The sequence below is a fragment of the Astatotilapia calliptera genome, chromosome 3 (genome assembly GCF_964374335.1).
Source record: "Astatotilapia calliptera chromosome 3, fAstCal68.1, whole genome shotgun sequence".
NCBI lineage: Eukaryota > Metazoa > Chordata > Actinopteri > Cichliformes > Cichlidae > Astatotilapia > Astatotilapia calliptera.
In genome coordinates, this window is record NC_137424.1 from 84,355,909 (window position 1) to 84,374,360 (window position 18,452).

General features: G+C 46.0%; 1 protein-coding gene and 1 long non-coding RNA gene across 5 annotated transcripts in view; one reads left to right on the plus strand and one right to left on the minus strand.

Annotated features, from left to right (window-relative positions):
* Nucleotides 1-18,452, plus strand: part of LOC145426036 (uncharacterized) — a 315,349-nt gene that overhangs the window by 163,684 nt on the left and 133,213 nt on the right. The window lies entirely within an intron of this gene.
* The window catches only part of LOC145425991 (NACHT, LRR and PYD domains-containing protein 12-like), a 262,822-nt gene that overhangs the window by 80,386 nt on the left and 163,984 nt on the right, over nt 1-18,452 (minus strand). The window contains exons 1-4 of one of the 4 annotated variants that reach the window (XM_080299525.1): nt 5,913-6,120; nt 3,256-3,371; nt 3,070-3,171; nt 2,571-2,687 (exon numbers count right to left, since the gene is read on the minus strand). The exons of the other annotated variants lie outside the window; for them this stretch is intronic. Of the exons in view, the coding sequence (XP_080155651.1) occupies nt 2,571-2,687; nt 3,070-3,171; nt 3,256-3,344 (308 nt within the window). The 5' untranslated portion in view covers nt 3,345-3,371; nt 5,913-6,120. Of the gene's footprint in view, nt 1-2,570; nt 2,688-3,069; nt 3,172-3,255; nt 3,372-5,912; nt 6,121-18,452 lie in introns of those variants that run through there. 4 annotated transcript variants of the gene reach the window in all.

Here is an 18,452-nt window from a genome sequence, read left to right on the forward strand (position 1 = left end):
TAACAAGGTAGAAGTCACAATCAGTTTTTGGCAGTGACTTTTATTTATGCAATTCTCATCAACATTAAAAGTCTTTTGTCAGAGTAAGTTGGCCAATGGAACAGCAGAAATGGCAAACTAATTACAATAGTTCTGTAAACATATTTTAAGTGGGGATAAAGCACCGAATTTGTTATAATGTAAGTAAATGGCCTGCGTTTGTATAGCGCTTTTCTAGACCATAGGACCCCAAAGCGCTTCACACTACATTCAGTCATCCACCCATTCATGATGGCAGCTCCATTGCAGCCACAGCCACCCTGGGGCGCACTGACAGAGGCGAGGCTGCCGGACACTGGCGCCACCGGGCCCTCTGACCACCACCAGTAGGCAAACATGGGGTTAGTATCTTGCCCAAGGATATTTGGCATGCAGCCAGGAGGCAGCCTGGGATTGAACCACCGACCTTCTGATTAGTGGCTGACCTGCTCTGCCACCTGAGCTACAGCCACCCTAAGTACAGTAACACAGAGTTATAAAGATACTTGAAAAACTGATCTTTTAATTCAATTTATAACCCCTTTGTAAACCCTGTTCACCGAAGTCTATTACCAACACATGTAAAGTTTTTACTCATATAAAATACACAGACACATTGGAAATCACTTTTTGGCACAACACCGGGAGTCCGGTGCTCTCACGGCTCTAGTTAGCCTAGCCCCCGGCTAGCTATCGAGCTAGTGGGTAACAGACGTCTCCGAAAACGTCGGAGCCCTTTTGAAAATATGTGGTGTCCTGATAAACTGAGCAGATATTTGAGGTTTACACAGCTACATTCTCGCCTGAAAATATGTTAAACGTTTATTTTGTCACCCAGAAAGAATAATAAGAGTAATATTAAAACTAACTAGCTGCCGCCATTGTTGGAAACTGAGCTGGGCCGCGCTATGAATTCTGGGACACAGCTGCTTCTTCTTCGGCAGGGCTCTAGACTAACTTTTTGCCATGGGCGTACCGGTACGCCTAACTTTAAAAAGTTAGGCGTACCGGCACAAAAGTTAGGTGCACACAAATTTTATAATAATTGATATAATATAATGTGTTTTTCTGGACACACTGTGTTTTTTCAGCATTCAAAGATTGATGACACCGTGTCAGAGCACTGGCTATGAATTTCAGAAGGATCAGGCCTTAACAGAAAAGTTAGCAATAGTTCTTTTCCTATTACAGCTACATCCACTTCTGTCGTGCCTAGGCTGCTCATAGGGCTGCGTATCATCACTGATTTCTATAATCCATTCGATTCTGGTTTTCAAAGTCCCGATTCGATTCAACTTAGCCTCAGACAGTCAGAAATATTATAACTCTGATCATTTATCAGTACTGACTTCATCAGCATTGTGAACATCACAGCAGATGCCTTTGTGTGAAAGTAACTGAGAATAAAACACAGAAAAACATGAAGGAGATTTTCCTGGTCTGGCTTTTTATAGCAGATAACCTTAAAAATATTCTACAATGTTCTGCATATAAAGTTTAAATTTCTTCAGTATTGAACAACAGAAAAAACAGGCTTTCTTGTCCGAGGTCATTTAAGTGAAAAAGAAAAAGACAGCAGCCACAGCGCTGTGAACAACGGTAGACTGGTGGGTAATAAGCGAATGAATAATACAGAAAACAGAGATTGGAGACGGGAAACTGTTCTTGAAGTACAGAGATAGAGAGAGAGCTAGCTGTGCGTGAAGTGCGATTTTAATAGTCGTGGAAGCAAAACAGCAAAATTCATGACGACATTGATCAAATGTGAAGCGCAGTTTGCTGCTTCTTTTGCTGCTGACTCGGTGGATTTTGGTTGGAGAGACAAAACCTGCAGCTCAGAATCAGCGCAAAAAGACGTAAACACAGCGCGGACCGGACGCATCAGAACCGCTAAGCTCCGACAGCGTGTCCGTCTGCGGGCCGTCGGGTGAGAAAGCCGAGAAAGACAAAGCTGATTCTGGAATCTGGCGTTTCTGGCAAAACACGGTTATATTTAAAAGTGGATTTAATGAATTGATATCGCTTTATTCAAGCTACTCACCTCCCACTTCCACCTGCACTTTCAACTGGACCACAGCCAATCAGAGAGGTCCCACCCCTTACTATCTCTGATTGGTTTAGTCCACGATAGGGGCAAAATGTGTGTCTGTTGTTGACCACAGGGAAGGCTGCAGATTTTTTTTTTTTTTTGCTACCTGAACAGTTGGTCGCACAGGTGCAACCAAATATTTTCTTTTAGTCGCACCACTGAAAAATTTGGTCGCACTCTAGAGCCCTGTTCGGGGTTTAACGGCAGCTGGCATCCTTGTACATGCAGTGCTGCCATCTTCTGTTTCAGTCCGTTATTACACTCTTAAATCCTGCTACTTATTCCTGCGTCTTTTGGGATCTTACAAAGCTTCAAACGACGCGTCGACTATTAAATCAGTCGTCGACGATAATAATAATAATAAAGGAATTCCTCATTCATTAGAGACCAGGAAACAATAAAAAAGTTCATTTAAATCAGACACCAAAGTGACAGCAAAGAGTTCATGTTGCTAACAGCTCACCTCTCTGCAGCAGACACAGGCTGGACTTTAAAATGAATGGGACGATCTGCAGACCAGTCACTCTTACAGGACACACAGCTGGGTCCAGGTTCAGGTCCAGCTGGTCTCCCTTTGATCCTGTTAGAGAAGAAAAATGTGTTTTTCATTTGCAGAAGCTGATGAAGACTCAAAATAACTTCATCATCCCAAAGAGAAACTTGTTTAAAGGCTGAGAATGAGCAGAAGGATCATCTGAACTAGTGTTAGCAGTGCAAGAACAGAGCGCCACCCAGAGGTAAACACAGTCATCTACACTGTGCAGGGCTACTTGTTTTTAAACAGATACCTGTACCTTACATTAAATGCATCTGAGGTGTTGATGGTCCCACTGTGAGCAGCAACAGTTTTAAATGTTTTATAGAATAAAGGATTCATTCATTAGAGACCAGGAAACATCAAACAGTTCATTTAAATCAGACACCAAAGTGACAGCAAAGAGTTCGTGTTACTAACAGCTCACCTCTCTGCAGCAGACACAGGCTGGAGTTTAAAATTAACGATGTGACCAATAGACGTGTCACTCTGTAAGGACCCAGAGCTGGGTGGAGGTCCAGGCTGGTCCCTGTGAATAATGATGGAGCAGTGATGTGAGTGCTGAGCTGTGACATGGAGAAGAGTCATGGACAGTTAGAGATGGTCATCTCACCTCTGAGCTTTGGTCTGGCTCTCATGTTCCCCACACAGAGTGCTTTTAGAGGGAGGGGCTCCCTCCTCTCTGTCCTCACACTGATCCATGCTGCTCAGCTCACACACACTTTCTACCTGCAGAGGAAACACAAATCATTCATGTGCACATGAGAGCTGCAGAGTCTGATGTGTTGGACTAACATCTGAGACACAGCTTTCATCAGTTCACTACAAAAAGTGTCACAGAGCCCAGTTCAGCCTCCAAATCCTCCATTACTGTAGTCCTACAAAGGTCAAACATGGCTGCAGCTTTATGTCAGTAACAATGTCCAGGACCAAACTGACTGCTTACAGAGTTCATACTCTGACTGCTAGCTGCTCTGCTAGCTAAGCTAACAAATGTTAATGCTACTCAGAAAATGTAAATAAAATATTAAAGAGTGAAAAGCTTGGAGTCACCGGATGATGCTGATATAAGCAATGACAGCACTGAGTTCTTCATCACTGTTACAGTTTTTCAGCCACAGAAAAAAAACCTTGAGGAAAAAATTAAAGTGTTGATGAATAGATTTATCTTTAAGACAAAACATAGCTTAGTTTGTGGAAAGCTACATGAAGCTGGCAGCATGAAATTTGTCTCAAAACTGCATGTGTGATGGAGAGAAATGTTTTAGACATTTGTGGACACAGGAAGGTTTTGATTCGTGAAGCTGAGTATAAATGGTGCATATCTATTCAGGTTCTGCTCTTCATTCTATCAGACACAGTTATCACAGCTCGTACATTTTGTTTTTACACATATATGTAAGCATTGAGCCAAATGTAATAATGCCAACATATTTAACGAACAATTGTTTCTTATATATAATACATCTATATATACACTGTGTGGAGCAGGGAAATTATTTTACTGCTATTGTTAAAGAATCATTATTACCAGCACAATATAATCTGCAGTATGATCATTGCTTTAACAATGTAACAGATAGCTTTAAGATGGCCTTAAGATGCTTATGCACACAGTTATTATATTAACCTTGTATTCCAGATGCAGTTATAACTATTTTATACATATTGCATATCTGTGCTTATTTGAGTTGATGTTCAGTTCATTAAGGGTTTTAAGCTTCACTGGTGAGAGTGTCCAGATGATCCATGCTGAGGGAAACTAGAACATAGAAGGAATTGCAATACATGCTTACAAAACACTTATATCAGGTCATTTTATATTAAGGTTTCATTAGAGGTTCTTGATTAAAACATTTATTCAACATAGTACATGTAGTTTCAGTTAGGCTATTGTACCTAAGGATGAGCCTCTGGTCTGGTGAAAGGTCAGAAGTGCAACAGGTGAATTGAGAAAGAAGCATTTAAGGACGAGACACAGACAGTTAGTAGGTGAGAGGTGACATAGAGGCTGAGTGAGGTCAACACACACACACATTAGTTAGATTTATTTAGAGGAGAGAGGTTAGTCATGTCTGGTTGTAAAATTGTCTCGGTAAAAGAGGAACCGTTCCTTGTTGTCTCGGCAAGAAAGAGGAACAATCCACTTTAAGACAAGAACAGAAAGGTAGACAGGAAGTACCGGCCATGAAAATAGAAGATGATGTTCTTTCGAACTGTGTTAAAAGTCATTGTGGTTTTGATCTGATCTATGTATAAAATATATCTGTGACGTATGAAGGGGCGTCATTAATTCAAACCCTGATGCTATAAAAATCTGTGTATGCTTTGATTAAGTTGAAGACCAGTTCCTGTCTGCGGACGGAGCTGTTCTTCCCACACGTGTGTTCATTAAAATCATTGTTTGACCAAGATCTTCTGGACCATGGTGGTTTGTACTCTCCTTCCTCAATATCTGAACCTTAACAAGTGTCACAGATACTTGTCTTTGACTGAAGATTTAAGGAAATAAATAACTGCAACTCGAATCTTTACTGAAGCTCAGTATTTGACACACAGTTCGTGTTCACTGCTGTAATAGCTAATAATGATTAATATAATAACTACAATATTGGCCATATTATATTTACATCACCACAGTGAGATGACTTCAGTCTCACGAACAACATCAGCTGATTGTTATTTACAGCTAATCTTAAACGACTGTTCAGCACAGAAATGAAGCCCAACAATCACGTTTACAGTCCTGTGGTCTCAGCCTCAGATACTCATCAAATCACACAGAGCTCATGTAGAAACAAATGAACTAAATATGCTCTCCTTCATTTCTGTCAAACACAGCTGTATGAAACGTTTCCAGCTGTTAGTATCATGGTTGCTAGGCAACCTGGGCAGCGCGACGGAGGCTAGCCGTCCCATTTCACGAGCCTACGAGCCTCACACATCCTTGGAGTACGCGGCCCTATGGACAGTTAAGGCTGCAGACTCAGAATTTCAGCCAGTTTCTGGCTGTTCTGCTGAATTGCTCAGTGACGTAATGACGCTGCGGAGGAATGCGCGTTTCTGGTGTAGCTTTATCGCAGTCACACGATGACAAACAGCTTTACTTTAACTTTACATTTTTCATGTGGTTTCTTTCAGGAGCTTCAGGATTACTACACAACACCCAGAGCACAGAGCCTGAAACACAGAGACTAACGGAAAACTTTTTTTCTCTCTTAAAAACAAAGAAACATCTGTTTCCACGTCACGTACAGCGGCCTCACTCACTCAGAGCTCAGGGCGCGGTCAGCCTCTTGGTCCAGCTGTGAGTCCGTTACCGTGAACTGTGGAGCGGCAGATTTGTGCTGGAACTAAGCTGCACACAGCTGATGTTAGCCAGGAAACATTACACACTGCTAACGTTACCTTAACGCAGAGCGTCAGGCACAAAGTTCAGAAGAGAAAAACTTTGGGAAAGAAGGAAAAAACAAGGAGGCGTTTGTGCGCCTGAGGGTTCACAGCCCGCCTCCCACCAACAGGGACTGGCTGTCACAAACATTCTGACCAATCACAGCTCTCCATTTCACGCCGCTGCAGTCAGTCTGTGGCTTTGCTGAGTTTCAGTAACAGTCAGAGAGGATGGAGTCAGTGAACGCAGCACATAAGATTGTCTATTGAACGTAGAAAAACACAGAATAGATTAGTTTGAGTGAATGAACAGCACGTGTTTGTCTGCAAAGACAATAATAATATATGATATAGAAGAAGAAGAAGAAGAAGCAGAAGAAGAAGAAGAAGAAGAAGAAGAAGAAGAAGAAGAAGAAGAAGAAGAAGAAGAAGAATGACAGGCGGCTGTTTGTTCAGAGCTGATTCATTTCTGCTCATTTTCCTGTTTGTAACAAACATCTGTCAACACTTTGTTTCAGCTCCACATTCATCCAAACATCCTGCTGACAGTCAGACATTCATGATGAGAGTGGTCATGGTCGAGTGGGAGGTACTAAACTTCTACTGTAACACTTTACCTTCATCTGATGTCAGTATGAACATCAGCAGGATTCTAATGCAGGACTTTCAGTGCAGTAAATACTCTGAATACTACAGACAGGCTGATCCCAACAGCAGCAGTAACACCTGCAAATACATGAAACTAACACTAAAGCAGCGTTTCATCCTCACTGTGTGTTTGAACACACTGATCCAGGATCAGATTCATGTTTTTGACCTGAGAGTTTACCTGTACACTCATGATGCATTCAGGGTCCTGCAGCAGGCTGTCGGCTCTACAGTACAATGAGGGGTTTTATCCTTCATTCACTGTAAAAATCAAACCTGCTGCCACCAGAGTCCATTGAAAAATCTGTAAATTTAAGAATTCAGTCTAATATCCCAAACTTAGTTTACACACATGAATCATGCTTCATCAACATGGAGCTCTGCGTGTTTATTAAAGGATGATTGTGTGAAAGAGGCTCTAACACAGCTGACTGCAGCCTTTAGCTGTGAGCACACAGTGTCTCACATTTACATTCACTTTACTGTCAAACACACTAACTTTAAACAGCTGCTGTGGTTCCAGGGCTGAGCCCCCAGTGTTTCCCCTGATCAGGTCTAAGATATCTGCCTGCACTGACTGCAGGGCCCAGCTACAGGATCATGTTCAGCTGCTCCAGCTGCTGCTCTTCTCCTGGGCCTCAGACAGCAGGTGGTGACCAGAGACCAGTGAACAGATGTTCTCTTCAAACTGGTGAAATCTGAATATCAACGCATCGCAGCGGGACACTAAACATAGCTCTGAGCTGTGTTTAGGACTCGGTACTGCGGCGTTCAAAGACCACCCATACAGAAAGGATATTGTAACATTCACAAGAACCAGACGGTTGGGGTCTCAATTTGTCCGTTTATTCGGCACATAAGCAAGCGGGTTGTTAACTCAGGGGAGAGCGCCCTCGTGCTACACCTCTCTTCAGCCTGGCACCCACACATAACACAGAACCCAGGTCCCCCCCTCCCCTTCCTCCACACCACCCTCCCTACTTCCTGCAGCACAACCAAACATTAATCTTAAAGGAACAACAACAGTGTGCAGAGATAACCAACATGTCACTGTACAATAACACTTAACCATCGTTACACTGCCCCCCCAGCAATAAGTTCCTCGTCCCCGAGGGAACGACACAGCCTGCGTTCCCTCCTTGACCTCCTGAGCCCCTGAGGTGGGCGCGGAGCTTCGGGGCTTTGGGGTGAAGAGTCTGAGGGAGGGGAACGCAGCCCCGGTCGGGGGCCCCTCTGAGCAGGGTCATGGACGCTCTGTACACGTCCCTCTGGAAAGGAGGGGAGGGACTGCCCTCTGTAGGGGGCCATCCGGTCTCTGTGCAGCGCTACTATCCTCCCCCTAGGAGGCAACTGCACCCTGTAAACAACCTCCCCCACTCGCTCTAGGACGCTGCAAGGCCCCACCCAGCTGCTATCCAGTTTAGGACACCGTCCCTTCCTCCTCTTTGGGCTGTAGACCCACACCAGCTCCCCAGCACGGAAGTGCCTCCCCTTAGTGGTGATGTCGTAATTCCTCTTTTGGCGCAGGCCTGCCTTCGCCAGCTGCTCTCGGGCGTAGGAATGTGCAGAATCCAGCCGGTGCTGCAGCTTCCTTGCGTAGTCCCGGCCCGGTGGTGCCTCTGGCGCGTCCGGGGGCTTCCCAAAAGCCAACTCTGCAGGAGTTCTCAGCTCTCTCCCTAACATGAGCAGGGCAGGCGCACATTGGGTGGAGTCCTGCACTGCCGACCTGTAGGCCATGAGGGTAAGGGGAAGATGGTAATCCCAGTCCCGTTGGTGTTCTGAGGTAAGGATGGCTAGCTGCTGGGCCAGCGTCCTGTTAAACCTTTCCACCAGCCCATCGCTTTGGGGGTGAAGTGGGGTGGTGCGGGTCTTCTTAATCCCAAGGCGTTCACACATGGCAGCAAATACCTTGGACTCAAAGTTACGCCCCTGGTCACTGTGGAGGGTCTCTGCTGTTCCAAAGCGGCTGAACATCCCCTCCACTAATACATCAGCGACAGTCTCAGCCTCCTGATCTGGGATGGCGTATGCTTCGGGCCACTTGGTAAAATAGTCCATGGCCACAAGAACATAGCGGTTTCCTCTGTCTGTGCGAGGAAATGGGCCCATGACGTCCACAGCTTCTCGCTCCATTGGGGCTCCTGCTGGTTGCTGCTGAAGCTGAGCCCGGGACTGGTCCTGTGGCCCTTTGTGTGAGGAACATGCATCACAGCTGCGGCAAAAGTCCTCCACATCCCTCCGCTGTTGACCCCAGTAATAGCCCTGGCGGAGGCGGCGGAGAGTCTTGGAGACCCCAAAGTGGCCGGAGCCAGTGCTCCCATGGCAGGCTTCCAGCACAGCTGACCTCAGCGACCTTGGCATCACAACCTGCCACCTCTCCTCCCCCGTGGCAGGATCCTTCCAGGCACGCTCCAACACCCCCTCCTTCAGCCTGAGAGCTGCAAACTTGGCCCACAGCCCCCTGGTACAGATGGAAAACCCAGTGACCTCATCCCAAAGTGGTCGCTCCCCCTTCTCCAGCCACTGCAGGACCGGCAGCAGGTCCGTGTCTTGTTCCTGCCGTGCCCTCCACTCCGCTGCATCCACCACCAGAAGAGCCCTGCAGGCGAGCTGTGCTGCTCCGTCTATTGTCGTGAGTTCCCGCTCTATTTCCTCTCGCTTCTCACAGTAACGGCAGCCAGCTGCAGCACATGGGCGGCGAGAGAGGGCGTCTGCGTTAGAATGGTGCGTCCCTGCTCTGTGCTCCACAGTGAAATTGAAGGCTTGAAGCTCCTCCAGCCAGTGAGCCACCTGTCCCTCTGGCTCCCTGAAAGACATCAGCCACTGAAGGGCAGCATGATCAGTTCTGATAACAAATGCTGTGCCGCACAGGTAGTACTTAAAGTGTCTCACCCCCGCCACCACAGCCAACAGCTCTCGTCGTGTGACACAGTAGCGCCGCTCACTCTTGTTCAGGACCCGGCTGAAGTACGCCACCACCTTCTCCAACACTTGTCTCAGGGCATCCAGGGCAGCATCAAAGGAGCCCCCGTGCACTAGGAGATCATCCAGGTAAACCAGACACCGTTGCCGTGGGACGCCAGCCAGCACACTGTCCATAAGCCTCTCGAAGGTCGCAGGAGCGTTGCAAAGACCAAAGCTCAGGACTTTGAACTGCCATAGCCCCCTGTTAGTGCAGAAGGCTGTCTTCGGTCTGGATTCCGGGGACAGTGGCACCTGCCAGTAGCCACTCCGCAGGTCCAGGGTGGAGAACCAGGAGGACCCAGCTACTAAGTCGAGAGACTCATCAATCCTGGGAAGGGGGTAAGAGTCCTTCTTCGTCACTTTGTTGAGTGGTCTGTAGTCCACACAGAAACGCATCCTAGGACTTCCTTTCTTAGGCACCATCACCACCGCGGAGGCCCACGGGCTATCAGATGGCTCTATGATGCCCGCCTTCATCATTTCACACAACTCTCTGTCTGCAGCCTCCTGATGAGCCAGGGGCAGGCGACCAGTTCCTGCAGGAAAGCCGCCTGCACCAAACTGCACAGGCCCGCTGGCGTCTCCATCTGTTCCACCGGTGCTGACACAGCCCTCACCACGTGTGTGTCATCAGCGCCCCCAGAGGATCCTGCAAGCATCTCCCTCTCCAACGCTAGCTCCAGGGCTGCACTGAGTGTGGCCAGCCGAGCAAGCTGAGTTTGCATACAGAGCTCTTTAGGGCTTAGGGCCTGCAGGAACTGGTCCCGAGCTAACTCCACCTGCACTGATGGTGGCATGCTGTCATACACCCTCCGGCAAAGGCACTTGACTTCATGGGCCAAAATGCGGAGGGGCTCACCTGGCAATCTGCGTCTGTTGTGGAACTCCGACCTCAGCAGCACTGGTTGGTTATACTGCCCGAAGCGCCTCTGAAGTGCACCGACCAGAGCATTATAATCTCCCCTCTGCTCCTCGGTCAGCAGCAGCAGGCATGCAGCTGCATCCTCACACAGGCACAGAGCCAATTGGAGAGCTTTATGTTCCTCAGACCAGCTGCAACAGCTAACAGCTCGAACTGTGGATAAACACTTCCCATGGCGTCTTGCCGCTGAACTTAGGCGTTTTTATATTCGCTGCAGCTTTGTTACTTTGGTCCCAGCTCTCTGCAGGTCATTCACCAGGTCCCCCCGTGTGGTTCTGGGATCTTTGCTCACCGTTCTCATGATCATTTTGACCCCACGGGATGAGATCTTGCGTGGAGCCCCAGATCGTGGGAGATTATCAGTGGTCTTGTATGTCTTCCATTTTCTGATGATTGCTCCCACAGTTGATTTTTTCACACCAAGCTGCTTGCCTATTGTAGATTCACTCTTCCCAGTCTGGTGCAGGTCTACAATACTTTTCCTGGTGTCCTTCCAAAGCTCTTTGGCCTTGGCCATGGCGGAGTTTGGAGTCTGACTGTTTGAGGCTGTGGACAGGTGTCTTTTATACAGATGATGAGTTCAAACAGGTGCCATTCATACAGGTAACGAGTGGGGGACAGAAAAGCGTCTTACAGAAGACGTTACAGGTCTGTGAGAGCCAGAGATTTTCCATGTTTGAGGTGACCAAATACTTATTTTCCACCCTGATTTACGAATAAATTCTTTACAAATCCTACCATGTGAATTCATGGATTTTTTTTCCCATTCTGTCTCTCACAGTTGAAGTGTACCTCTGGTGCAAATTAGTTCAGATGCAAGAAAAACTATGATTACAACAACAATAGTAGTTACAGATGACACTTCCATCACTCTCCAGTTCTCCCACAGCTTTATCTTGGTGCTCCAGTTTCCCCAACCTCATTTTGGTGCCACTTTGTACCTTTCAAATGTACTCAGACTAGAACCTCTGTCCAAGGAGCTTTTAACCTTTACTTTATTGCTGCAACTATCAGTGTCTTCCAGTCGGATGATTCTCTGCTTTTCTTTCTTCGACCTCAGGGGTTAGACCACCCTTAAGTCGTTGCACAGATCAGGGGATTATTCTGCCCCAATTTTCAAGCAACGATCTGTGTATTCTGGGGTCACAGCCGTGTCCCCCTTCTTACCAAGAGCCTCTCGAACCTCGTTGATCTGGTGTTCTTGGTTTTTCGCCAACCCCTTCATGGTTATTGCTGTGTTTATGGGATCCATCCTTTTGAGGTGACTAGCTGGAGCCCAAACTGCATGACCCTTGGCCCCAGTTGGTGTCTCGGCAGTCTCCACGTCTATCTCTGCTGCGAAGGATCCTCATATCTCCGTGACCTCGTCTGGTGTCTGTTCCTTTCTCTGTAGAAAACCAAAACACCTCTCTGCCTAGCCTTGATAATCTAATGTTATTATCCATTGTTCCTCTAGTGATTCAAAATTGGTTTAGCATATTCAGAATGTTCAGGACGCTCTGACCCAGGGACTTATTCTCATCATAATCTATGTGTGTGTAAGCGTGTTTGCATCCTCTGCACTCAAAGTCAATACCTGCAATATATCAGTCTGGACCATCACGCCGAACGAAGCTTATGACCTTCTAAAGACTGAGTGCCAACTCATTATGAGCACATTTGCAATGCGTATATGAAAACAAAAATAACCACTTATTTTAGTAAAAGAAATCAAAAACAAATTAACCATTTTTACTTCTACCATTTGCCACCTTTTTACAAAAATCATGTGTTTCTTTCAGCTTTCCGTCCTACGATTTCCTCTCCAGTGCAATACTCACTGAACTTCTCATGAACACATTTTGTCCTCTAAATGCTATTCAGTTTATTTCAATCATTAATGCTTAAACATGAAAATCATGATTTATACTTCTCACTGGTTCTCTAAAAAAGTTGGGGAACTTTTGGGTCATTACAAGCTTACGTTTTACTTTCTAAATTGTTAAACACACAAATAAAGTCATAGAATATTCATAAAACCATTGTTTGATGTTAAAACTCATCTTCCCCCTTTTTGACACACTCCCATGTGTCAATACACCTGGAGCTAGAAATTAAAAGAAAAGGTTAGTGACATCTGTGGAGTAGGGAAATTATTTTACTGCTATTGTTAAATAATTGTCATCAGTACCATTGCATTAAGAATATAATCTGGAGTTTATATTGCGTTTTGAACAGTGTGTGTCTTTCAGAAAGATTAAGTGACAGGCTGACAGGAAACAGGAAGTTGCAGAAAGTTTGCAGAAGTGAAGGCAGGAAGTTATTTTGAGCAGCCGGCTAAGAAGAGGCTATTTGAATTACTAGGTTATTCAAAATGATCATTGCTTTAACAAAGTAACAGATAGCTTTAAGAAGGCCTTAAGATGCGTATGCACACAGTTATTATGTTTAGTAGAGGTTCTTGGTTAAAACATTTATTTAGTAGATGACATAAATAGTTAGGTGGTAACACATAAGTATGAGCCTTTGTTCTGGTAAAGGACAAGAGACAGTCAGTGTAGAGGTGACACAGAGAGCATGTGAGGTCAACACACACACATGAGGTAGAGTTATTTAGAGGAGAGGTTCGTGCAACTGCAAAATTGTCTCGGTAAAAGAGGAACTGAAAGGTAGACAGGAAGTGCCAGCCATGAAGATGGAAGACGATGTTCTTAAAAACTGTGTTCAAAGGTCTTTGTGGTTTTGATTTGACGTATGTATAAAATGTATCTGTGACGCATGAGGGGGCGTCAGTAAATCAAACCCTGATGGTATAAAATATCTGTTATGCTTTGATTAAAGTTGAAGACCACTTGCTGTCTGCGTACAGAGTGTCTTCCCACATGTGTCCATTAAAAATCATTGTTTGACCAAGAGCTTCTGGACCAATGGTTGTTTGTACTCTCCTTCCTCAATTTTTGAACCTTAACACATCATATGTCAGAAAGTATCAGAAATTCTCCTTTTGAGTATCGTTGCCCCAGTCTTATCATCCTGTGTTAGGGAATGAAATCAGTTTAGTTATTATGTTAAATCTGTTAAACTCCTGGCTCCGCCCAGAGCCTGCGTCCGCAGAACTGCCTAGAAACAAAATCCGTATTAATATGAACTTCTCATTTGAAAAGCCGTTTTTTCTTCTTTTTTTTCCACTGTTTTCCCCTCACTGACCACAGCAGGGGAATCTATGTCTTGATTCAGCCATGAATCCAGCTCACCTGATTCATCACTGAGCCCCACCGTCACTGGCAGCTGATAGTGTGGCACTGCATATTCTTCCCTTGATGTCATTTTCTATCTGTTAATTAGAGTGCTTAAACATGAAGTAGACTACGTCCACAACAAGTCAATACAGCAGAGAATGTGACCTATTACCAATCTATTACCAATCAATAACAAAATGATTATTTTATGCATGCTTCAGTCAACCACTCACCCAGAGGTTCATCCATCCCAGAAATTTCCTTCTCCTCATTTAATAATGTCTGTCATCCTGTCCTGGTAACTGGTCCATCCAGAGCTGTATCATTTTGAAATATACATGCAACAAGGTTTCCTGGTCAGAATAGTCAATCTCTGCACACTGGAATAAACATAATCAACATGGTCAGCTTTTTACTGAGTGTAGTTTCCCCATATTATAGATTCCAATGCTTCATCCTCATCTGCTCTATTATGTCTATCTAGATCTCCATTCTGTCTCTAAATTTTGGAGAATTTTTATGCTTGGTGTCAAATTTTAAGAATTTGACCATAGGTGACATTTATGGTGTTATCACCCCCATCAGGGCTTACCTTTCCCACTTTTGGTGATATCCCTCCCTTGAATATTTGCAATTACCCTCCTTTGGCGTGAAATCTGGTGGTGTGGTCAAGTGGGTGCTGTAGAAACAAAAGCTCAGGACAGAACAGTTATCAGTCATGTACTTCATACAGAATTTGCATATATTTTGATTTCATATTGATCCTCTGAGTGTAATGGTACATTTTAATTTGAATTGATCAAAACTAAACACAATAGGTTTTCTTTCTTTCCTTTGCTCTTGTTCTCTTGCAGTACCACATCCTATCACATGTCCCTGTCAGTTGTATTTTTTTTTTTTTTTTTTTGTCCCGTTTGGATCTATAGCCATCAGAATTGTTGTCTTGAGGCCAAGAAAGATGCCAAGTGGATCATCATGGTCTTGCCATATTGGTCCATTTGGTTGACCTCTATTATAATTATGAATTTATTTTATTTTCAGTTGCAAATGGGACAGACATGACTGTGGGATAGGACAGGGGGAAAGAATGAAAGAAAGAGAGGGAGAGAAAGAAAGAAAACCAAAGGGGAGAAGAGACGGTGAGAAGGGGGGGAAGAGAGAAAACGAACAAACAAAACAAAAAACAAAACTCCTGGGTCACCTATATGGAGAAAAAAAAACAGAGGAGACAGCAAACAACAAAGAGCAACATAATAATAGAAAAAAAAAGCACCATCACAATAAACTAGCTAGCCATAGATATCAATAGTTACTAAATAATAAACGATATTGTGCAGCACGCAAGATAGACAGCGCACAGTGTGCTTTGAGGCAGCAGCCAAGAAAGCTTTAGTCCGCGTCTGTGAATACCCATGTGTACACCTGTGTGCATACCTGTGTGGATCAGCATGCTTGCATTCCAAAGGTTTCTCCATGTAATGATCTGCTAGGGAGTGTGGGGAGCCACAGCCCTGTCCTTTATGGTATCAAGCAGGTATGGAGGAGATCAAAACTCCAGACATCCAGAGGCCCCCAGAACACAAGAGACCAAGGAAGACCCACAGAGGGGCAGCTGCGCCACTGTCCCAGTTAGAGCTAAGGAGAGTCCCAGATGAGGGCTCATTCGGCAGCCGCGGAGCAGAAGCCAGGGGGAGTTGCAGTGACGCGCCCGTGAGCTCCGCCGGCAGCCAGCTGTGCCTGAGTGACCGAGCCCCAGGCCGAGAGGCCGGGGGCACCCCACCTCCGAAGTGGCCCGAGCGAGCCCCAATAAGCGGCCGCCAAGGAGTGAGCCGGTGTGTACCCGGACGCCCACCCCCAGATACAAAGAACCACCAACGCACCGACACCTGAGGGAGTCCGCCACCGGCAGGGGAAGTGGTGGTGGGTGGAGATAGGCCTCCAAACCTTGGAGGGCCTGAGATGTCCCCAGAGAGGTGGCGTCTGATACCCAACCTGACATATAGACACAAACATACAGGCACACACAAACACAAACATCCATTCCCACCCTCATGCTCTCATGTGCACTTCACACTCAACCGACGTGGAGACAGACATAAAGAGACGCTGTATACACGATCACACTCCCCAAGCGTACTCTACGAACCGGGTCTAGGTACCCTTGCCCTTGGAGGGGGGAACTGCACCCAGACCCAGGTGGTGTTACCCTTTTCCCTGCGATGGGGAGAGGCAGACCGCCCCGACTCCGCAGCAGCAGGGAGGCCCCACACCCCAGACCGCAGCCGGACGGCCAACTCCTCCTAGCCCCCCCGCTCCAGCAGGCCGCAGAGAACGGGGGTGAGAGAAGACTCCAAACCTCCCTCCACCCGCTCATAGTAGTGTTGATGCATGTGTGTTCTAAGGTGCAATTAAAACCCAGGAGGGCATGGAGCTACCTGCCAGAGAGCAGCAGGTAAGCGCATAGTCCCTCCTGCTAGCCCTCAATGTCTACGTGTATTTAAAATTGAGAGGTGGGCAACAATGCCAGGGGTGAGGTGTACACCCTGTTGGTAACTTGGACTCCGTGTATCGTGCCCACCCCCAAGATCCTATATGTATGTGTAATGAGGGTGTGAGTAATGTGAATGTCTAAGTTGTGGGATAAAATTGAGGCAGAGGCAGCCAGAAGGGGACGGGGGGGGGGGGGGGGGTAGCCTCCTCTGCACCCTGGTGACATACCCCTACTCCAAGGCCCTGCATGTGTGGGTGGTTGTGGTGGAGCGGGAGGAGGGAGGCAGCTGGAGATGGGGAGTGAAGGAAGGGAGGGGCAGGTGACCCCTCCCTGGGGCCAGCTCCCCCGCTGTTGTATTCTACTTTTAATGATTGTCTATTTTAAGTGAGAACCTAAATCACGTGGACCAGTGTTTGTTATTGCATAACTCTATTTTGAGGGTTCAGTCTGCAGTTCCACACTCTCATATGAAGCCACAGTCTCCCCCTCCAGTCTCTCTTATCCTCCTGCTGCTGCAAAAACAAAACAAAGCGAAGCATCCACCCTTCTCTTACAGGCTGTGAATTGTTGCTCTACATTTACTAATTCTAAAGGTGGTGCAGTTTGTGTCTCGGTATAAAGTCAGTCAAAACTTTAGTCCACATCGTCAGTCCATCACAGTCCAGTAACACACATTCATCCACACACATCCATACCAGGTATTGCTGATAGTGGAGTCTCACGCGCAACCTATTCCAGTATCCATTACCAGCAAGATCACGTCATCATTTTTAAAAGAAAAAAACAATTTTTCATGATTTTGGACTGGATTGACTCGCTGCAATCCTTTTAGACTCAGGACTCACCATCTCATGTGATCAGTGTCCCATATAAGTGAATTTCTCCAGAGCCCATTATAATCATGGAGAGGCAAACTTTGTGACTGCTTCCAGTAAGAATATTTCATAGCACTTTAAATTTCACTCTTGCAGGCCTGGTTAAAAGAGCTGATTGCTAAATCATGAACTCACAAAATATCACCACCGGTGGATCACACCTAGATTTCTTATCTCAGTGCACTGTAACAAAAGCAAACACAGGCGTAACCAATAAAATACTAATAAAATAACACATAGTAGGGCCTGTTGCAGACATGTCCAAGCATAAAACCGTCTCTCTCTCTCCTCGAGAAAGAAAACAACCCAAACCTCACTGATAAAATCAACCTAGTGCTAAGCAAAACCCCAAAATCAACCAGAAATTCACAGGAAAGTTTTCTGCTTCCTCCTGGGACAACATTGTGTGGGAATTAGAACCTCAGGTGCTGTAGCACCTTTTGTTCCTGCATGATTAAGTCTCAATGACAGACAATGCGGCGCTCTGAAATAAATAAACCTCTGTACCACTCAGGGCTGTGTGAAGCACAGTAAACAATTCAGTCGTGGCCTTGAGCAGCCATACACAGACGTGTGTGTGTCATTTCTCACTCAATCAACGAGTGCACATGTGTTCATGTGTGTGTATCACTTCATGCTAAGTCAGTGTGTGTGTAGATGTGTGTGGTTGTTCATCACTTTCCTCTTCTGGTGTTTTGGGTAAACCACAGCCTGAAGCGTGCCCAGGGGTCCTGCCCCCCTCCATCTCAGACTGTTTGCATCCATTGCTGCTGCTGCTGCTCAAAGTTCTGTCCATCCTGGCTCTGACCCCAACTGGGGCAGTCCTTTCTCCAGTGTCCATGCTCACCGCAGGTGAAACCTGCATCTTCTTCTGTGTTTTGTCCATTCTGAGGTGCCTTTTGACCTCAGTTGCTGCCACGCCCTTTTTGCTGCCTGATCATCCGTGTTGGTCCATCACTGTCCTGCATAGTGTTATTGCTGCTGTCCGTTTCACAGCTGCTGATTCTTGCTGGGTGTGGTTCCCATTATGCTAATCTATCATTTTGCTGCGGCCACTGTGCTCGTGGTGGATGGTTGGTCCAGGTCTGTAACCTGTATTAACACACTGAGACACTTCCTTAATATCATTTTCACCACTGCTCCATAGACAAGTAGGCCACACGCCCAGCTTTACAGCACAAACTGCACACCAGTCTCACAAAACATTCCTCTCTCTGCTTCTCAATAGTTCTCCACTCTCCCTTTATTTCTCCAAATTTAAAACCCAACATATTTCACATCACTACTCACCTTTCACTTTTG